Below are 7,707 nucleotides of genomic sequence, written 5' to 3' on the forward strand. Positions count from 1 at the left end.
GGCCACCCCATATTCTCCTAGTTAATTAAAGCCTTATATATGCGTGTGGAAGCCAGCTTTTATATAACTTCGGTCGACTATTCTAACTCATGTAAATTTTTATATATATACTTATGCACACATATCTATCCAACACTATAAAATTCCTCAATATATATATATATATATATATATCGATCCTCACATTCTATAGACTAATACAAGACATTAAATCGGCAGCCGCAAGCCGCAACTTAGAGTGGTTCAGGAGATTAGGGCATAATTGGTGGACCATATATGTCTGGCTGGAGTTTTTTAATACACAAATGTATTAATTTTCTAATTTGCACATATGGGCGCTTCTTCCCACCAGTAGTAGGATATTTCTTGTCGTGTTTGTTTAAATAAAAGGATAAAAATGACAAATTGCATATTAGTTAAATGGAGGTAGGTAGTTTAAAGCTTTTATTTCTCATTTTAAAATACCATATATATATATATATATATATAAGCCGTGGACCCATGGTAGTAGAATCTTTCTGCATGCCTTCTAAGTGGGCAGGTTCTCATTTCATTTGATCAAGGCCAATAACTGGAAGGGGTGAAAAGGTGGACCGGGGTAGTAAAGATAAGAAATTCGGTTGATATTTAAGAATAACTATCCTGCATTCCTTGTCTTTCTTATTCATTTATTTAAGAGCGTGGAGGGGGTACGCGTACGTTGCAGCAGCTTGGTGCTATAACAGTGGTAAAGAAAAAAAGTGATCAATAGCTAGCTAGCTACTATATGTACACGAGTATTTACCTTATTTTCGTCTATACTATATGAGGAGTATTTCCATTTCCATTTCCTTTTCTATCACATGCTACACGTTAATTCCAAGAAGAATGCGTAACTGTAAAAGCTAAACTGTATATGTTTATGAAATTAAAAGACTTCACAGAATCACAAGGATGCCTTTATTTTGGAAGTACAAAATTTTTGCTCTGAGTGTAACATTTGCTCTGCCCCCCCAACCCCCTTCACTTTTCCTTTTATATATCTTTTATCTGTTTCATGAGTAAGCATGATTTTTAATTATATTCATGTACCTCTGCAGCATTTGTAGCAAAATAAAATAAAATAAAATTAGAGTCCGCAGAAGTGAGCATGGAGCACGTACGAGTATATATATATACATGCCATCTCCCCTCTGGATCCCCCCCTGGCCCAAAGTATAATTCTAAATAGGAGCCTATGATCTCTTTCTAAATTAGTTTATCACATATAGGAAATTTACGCCATTAACTGTCATCATATGAGGAGAAAGGACTGAGCATATATGTCACAAAATATGGCCACAAAACCCATTACGAAACATTCTTTTTCTTTAATCAAACATGCATTGAAGTAAATTAAGAATACAAGAGGAGGGAAACCCCGTTATAAAATAACCTATGGCATAAAATTAACCACTTTGAAACCTGTTACTCGTGTAAGAGTACAGATTCTTTTTCTTCTTATGTACTCTTTTTTTTCCCCAACCAGCTTTAATTTATTGGTATATAACTTTGCAATGACGTACTGACATTCATGCTTTCTTTTCACTTCCTTGGGACTTGAGTTCTGGTTGTTTTGTAATTGTGCAAGTGGCCAAAATTGATTCATTCTAACAGATCTGTGGAAGGGAACTTCTAGCTCTAGTGACTGCTGCTAGCTGTCGTTGAGACTTGATCTTAATCTGACCAATTACTCCTATTGTTTCAATATATGAGGATCAACTTTATAGGTATCTTAGTAGGAATGTAATTCATCTTCTAGAATTGAGCAAGCTGCATCTATTCTGGATGGTATATGAAGGCATTCGGTGCAATTTCTTTTTGCTGTTGCTGTCCCAAAATCCAACATGGCCTAATTTTCTGAACTATCTAATTTCATTCGTAAAGCTCCACCGTGCGGGTATTGAGCACTTATTTTTACTTATAGCTAGCTAGCATAACGTTGCACATATTCGATTCTTATTTTTTAAGTCCCTAGCTAGAGGCATGGAGATTTCATGAGACTAGGGGCACTAATTTATAACATCGTTTCTCTTTTCACCAGATTGTACGTAAAGCGGATGATAGAGGTTTTTAGTATCGTAGGTGCATGAAAATACACAAATCAAAGCAAAAGAAGAGTCGTATTGGGACCTTCTCAGCATAAAGCAAAGGGCTTCCCTCTATGTCACGTTCGAAACCAGCTAAGCCTCTCTCTCTCTCTCTCTCTCTCTCTCTCTCTGTTAGAGAAAGTGCAACAGAATCCCATCCTACCCTATAAAGAAAACCAACCATCCCTAACCCCTTGAAGTAAAAAGCCATTCACCCCCAGAGCCCTTGGAAGAATTCTTGCCTAACTTCTCAGCATAAAGCAAAGGCCTTCTTCACTGATCCTTGTCTTCTCTCCTCCACCTCATTTATAGACCCATATTAACCACAGTCACCATGCAATGATGATATTATGATAGCCTTGTTCTGTTTTTTCCTCGATCTGTGTCCTCTCAAGTATATATATTTATAAGTGCGCATCTTCTCCTCGAGAAATAAAATATAGAGATCAAGGACAAATATTATGGGTGGTTCAAGTAGTAGTAGTAGTCGCGGTTCCTCGCATTTGAAGGTCTTGTTTGGAGCACTTGCATTGGTGGTGGTTATTTTTCTTTTCACGGTTAGTAGCCAGCAGCAGGGTGGAAGAACAGAGATTGCTCCAACACTAGCGTCTGACTCCGGAAGAAATCCAAAGCTGCATGCATATGTTATGGGCAGAGGAAATTTCGTCGACCATCCAGAGTTGAATCTAAACTACATGAGCAAAAGACGAGTTCCCAACGGACCAGATCCTATACATAACAGGTATGTTTTACTCAATACAAACATCGAGTATATGTCTCATGTATAAATATGGGTTTGTATAGTACTATTTCTCTCTGTGCCAATATATGTGTTAACTAGGTGTTCTCTGAGGTTAGCAAGTAGTAGTTTGTCTTTTTTATTTTTCATTTTTTTATTTTTTATAGAATGTATTTATGGTAAACATATGCCAAGATTATTATGAACATGTCCTTATCTTATTTTTGCAAAGAAAGAATCAGATAAGGCATCAACACGTTTTATTACATGGCTAAATAGATATGATAGTGAGAACTTTCGTCTGATCCTTTTATTACATGGCTAAATATATGAGACATTTGAGAACTTTCATCCCTATCAATATCATGTTGATTTCTTACAAATTCATATATATAGGTGATCCTCTGATCATGTGAATATTGGTCAAAGAAACATTTTTCAATTGCATGAACTGTTTCAAAATTGTCCTTGATGATTGCATTTATTTTATATTTTGTGATATACTTTTATAAGCTTTTGAACTTAAAAGTAGAGGCGTGATAGTGGAATTTCAATAGACAAGATGCAAGTACAAATTAAGAATGTATTTACAACATAATATCTTTAAATCTGTTTCTTTTTTTAAAGTGGTCATGAATTTTTAGGAACAGGAGTCTTAAAGTGCCTGCAATTATTCCCTCAATTGGGTCTTTTTCCTTCTCATGTTTTTCTTTTTCTAATACGTATAATATGGATTTTTCCACTTATGAGAGGCTTTTTTGGTAATCCATGTGAGGATTTTCATCCTTTTAACTGTTACATTGAGGTGCTGTTTTAAGATCTCAATGTAACTTACCATATGTTACAGTATACTAACCCCCACTTAACCGTACAAAGAAAAAGGGGAAAAAGCCTGTCTACTACTCACTTTATTCCATATCATAATCATGGTCATTCAAAGCTAATTAAAATTTCTCTTGATTCTCCATGTATGAGCTTTAAACCTTAAAGCTTTTCACGGATCCTTTCTTATCACTTTCTTTGTTGTCTTTATCCCTACTCGTAAGCTCTAGTACTGTTTCAAAGTTTGTCGTGATTAAACATAGCAACTGTTACCTTGCTACTAGCAAATTTGCTTTCTGAAATGGATTCAAAAGTAACTGAAGGCATGCATTGTAGTAATTCCTTTGCCTATAACTTTGAATACTTTTGCAGCATCTGAATTAAAATAGGTTGTTTGAAGCAAGGAACATCATGTAAAGTACTTTTCATATTACCAAGGATTATTTGCCCGAGAGAAAAGTTTGGTTTATACACAGTTTTACGCTCTGAAGTAATTTAATGTACGTGATCTATTAAATTGTAAAGCTCGATCAATTTATTATAAAATATATCTGACAGTAAGTAGTTTATTATATTAAGTCATGTCAGTGCATAAATTTTCTTAAGATTTGTCTATAGATAGCTAATACTTTTCTTTGCCCTAATTTAGCTAGATAGCCAAATTCGGAAGGGAAAAGAGATAAATATATAGAATCTTTTGACAGCATGAGCCCTATATGCACCTAAAATATATGTTCTCTTTCTCTCTCCACATTTGACCATTTAATTGGGACAAATAATTAGAATTATTAAACTAGCTTGTAATTAATTAATTTCACTAAAATTTTCTCTAGCTGGCCGTATCAATTACCATGCACCTAGTCAAATTGAACTTCAAAAATTATATATGGTCTACTAATTATAAGGTAATTCTGCTTGTTTTCTTTTCTCAAGGAGAACTGGAAACTCTGGACGACCCCCTGGTCGAGCATAGCCGTCGATCGATCACAGGTCAACAAGCTTCAGAAACTTAAGTTGCAAAGCGAAGATGTCACAAGCATGTTTGTACTTATTACAAAAGTGGCTCATGTAGAAATTACTCGAGAATCCGAGCATGCATGCAGTCTTATTTTATTACACATGTTTGTTATGGAAAGGTGTATGTTGGGGGAGTAAACAGACGGAAGCTTGTCGCACACATAACACTTGGGCTAGCTAGCTCTGAAAATCCAAGGAAGATTGATGAGCCTTTGCAGAAACTCCCCCTTACTTTTTTAAATCTTCTTTAATTGTTTATTTTTAGCGACAGAGACAGCAGTTTTAACATCGATCGATATTTGCATGTAAAAGACCAAATAAGCAATATTACACATGCACAGAGAGAGAGAGAGAGAGAGAGAGAGAGAGGATTTTTTTTTTTTTTTTAAAAAAAAAAAAAAGGCTAAAAAGCTGGAAGATGAAGCACGAAAGAAAAGATGTAGCAGCCACATGTATGCATGGGAGGGTACATGTACCAATCTCTATCCATCAAAGTAGTCATCTCTGGCTTTAGCTTGTTCAGAGTTTAAAACATATATTTTTATTCCCAATATCATTTTACTTTAACGAAGTGGCATGAGTTCCAAAACTAAAGTGAATCCCATGCTCCTATTAAAGGTGCTTGCACCTGTAAAAAAAAGTTGCTCTTATCTGCGTTGGTGTAGGTCTTTTTCTCTGGATATATTCTTTTGGTGGAGATGCTGAACTGTTTGGGTCATTGGTCCATTCAAACTTGTTTCAACTGCGCACTTGAGAGATTCTTCTAGTCTCGTGGCAAAAATAACAAAAAATGAGAAAAATTAAACTAAATAAAATAAAAGGAAAAAATATAATAATTAAGTAACAACCACATGATATATATATATACAATCATTCTGTCCAAGGTGGAGCTTAAAAGGAACTAGCTAGCTAGCTAGCTTTTACCTTTCTTGTTCTGTTTTCATTGGTTTGAGAAGTAGGGGCTAGGGTTTAAAGTAAATGATCAGATTCAAATTAGTGTTGCATTTATTTACCAAAAAGGGAAAAGGGAAGAAGCTGAGATTCAAACTGGTCCTTTACGTGCAAGCTGTGAGCTAGAGAGACGGCCAATATGCACGGGATTGTTAGATTGTGGATCGATTTGGTGAGAATTCTGTTACGATGTTTGTCTCAAGGGTTGGTGTTGGTCAGAGGGTTCAAAGTGATTCAATTATTACACATTTGGTTTTTATTTACAGACCTCTAAGTAGAAGTTGGCAAGAGACACAACTGTTGGATTAAACCGAATAGTTGAATGATCTCTTGACACTCCATCAACCGAAAAGTAAAAACTCTTACGGAAAACTGTTACCATGAGGAGGATGCACATGTATTGAGGTGTACACTGTTTTGTGTGGTCACTCTTGTGCATCTCCCACTTGAACACACTATTGTAAATAATAGAAATCATATATGCTAGGAACAAGAATCACAGTCATTCAATCATAGTTTAGAAAAATACCTGTGGAAGACATCTTAAAAACAAATTTTGAAATTTCACAAATATTAGTAGCCAAATCTTCATCTCCTTGCTCCTTACAAAAGTATTAGCATTCATTGGAGCAAGCCAATAAACACACATGGAAAGGATTGGGGACCTAGCCATATATATAAAAAACTTCTCGAGTCCTCCTCCCATTAAAGACTCAAATTCCATTACGGTTTAGGAAATTTTCAGAATAAAAACTTTAATCTTACAAGCCTACATACGTAATTTACCACATTAAATATAATATAATCCTATATTATTAAGGTACAAAAATCCCAAATGATCACTCAACATAATGGATTTAACCAAAATACTATTATGAGCTATATATCTAACTCGTTTTTATAAAATACAAAATATGCAATCAAATGAAGCCCATATTTTGAAATTATTCAAACATTCTTCCACTTGGGCGAACATTGATTGTAATTAAATAATAAAATAAAAATTTGTTTTGAAAATGACTCTCAAGCTAGACTACATAGGTGGCCACACACGCACACACATACACACATATACATATATATATATATAGCGCTAATGATAGCACTTTAGAAAACACGATCCGGCCCAACAAGAATATCAACATCGAATATAGAAGTCATTATACCACTTAAACGATGTAAGGCCACTCCACAGCTACAAATGCTAATATTCTCATCGACATGGATCCTCATCCTTCGACCAATGTGGTAGCATGTAGTATGAACTTAGCACCAATGTGATCAAAAGCTATGCCAATTCATATCAGTCCTTATAATGCTTCAAAATGAAGCCATATGCCTCTAAAAGAGACTCATCTTATGTCTTTTATCCCTAATATCTCGAGATCATAATGATACCATAATAAAAGGCATAAACCAAATGCATACTTAAGTAAAACATAGTTTATGAATAGAGGAGATATATATATATATTATTATTATTCAAAGAAGTTGTACCCAAAAACATACGGGTTGCCTACATACCCTATAAAGGGATCAAGCCAAAACGTAGTTCTTTTTACATAAGTAACTCCCACTAGCCAAAAAATCAAAAGTTTCCACAATACCCATATTATTAACATGTGTTTTAAAAACTTTAAGAGCGAGTCCCTTAATCAAAGCATCTGCAATCATCTCCTTTGTATTTATATATGTTTTATCTTTGTCTATCCTTCCTTAACTCTACCTCTAACCACCAAATACTTTATGTCAATGTGCTTGGACCCACCAGAACTCTTATTATTCTTTGAAAAGAACTTTGTGGCGCTATTATCACAAGAAATAGTATTTGTTCTCGAGATGGAATCAACAACTTTCAATTCAGAAATAAAATTCCTTAACCAAATAGTTTGAATCGTAGCTCCATAGCACTCTGCAAATTCAGTTTGCATAGTCGAAGATGCCACTAGAGTTTGCTTAGCACTTTTCCAAGAAACAGCACCCCCAGCCAGCATAAAAACATAACCTGAGATTAATTTCAAATCATCTTGACATCCAGTAAAATTAGAATCTAAGTAGCCTACCACCTCA

At 34.8% G+C, this 7,707-nt stretch overlaps 1 protein-coding gene across 1 annotated transcript; it reads left to right on the forward strand.

Moving 5' to 3' along the window:
- The first annotated feature begins 2,128 nt into the window (after positions 1-2,128).
- On the forward strand, positions 2,129-4,907 carry LOC122309350. The gene is made up of 2 exons (XM_043122826.1): positions 2,129-2,850; positions 4,603-4,907. The coding sequence occupies exons 1-2, from the start codon at positions 2,570-2,572 to the stop codon at positions 4,640-4,642; spliced, it is 321 nt and encodes a 106-aa protein (XP_042978760.1). The 5' UTR covers positions 2,129-2,569; the 3' UTR covers positions 4,643-4,907.
- The last annotated feature ends 2,800 nt before the right edge of the window (positions 4,908-7,707 follow it).

The sequence above is a fragment of the Carya illinoinensis genome, chromosome 5 (assembly GCF_018687715.1).
Source record: "Carya illinoinensis cultivar Pawnee chromosome 5, C.illinoinensisPawnee_v1, whole genome shotgun sequence".
NCBI classification, from domain to species: Eukaryota; Viridiplantae; Streptophyta; class Magnoliopsida; order Fagales; family Juglandaceae; genus Carya; species Carya illinoinensis.

Coding starts and splice junctions, on each gene's coding strand:
- LOC122309350 (XM_043122826.1), top strand. CDS start 2,570: ATGGGTGGTTCAAGTAGTAGTAGTAGTCGCGGTTCCTCGCATTTGAAG. Junction 2,851..4,602: donor CCAGATCCTATACATAACAG/GTATGTTTTACT, acceptor TCTTTTCTCAAG/GAGAACTGGAAACTCTGGAC.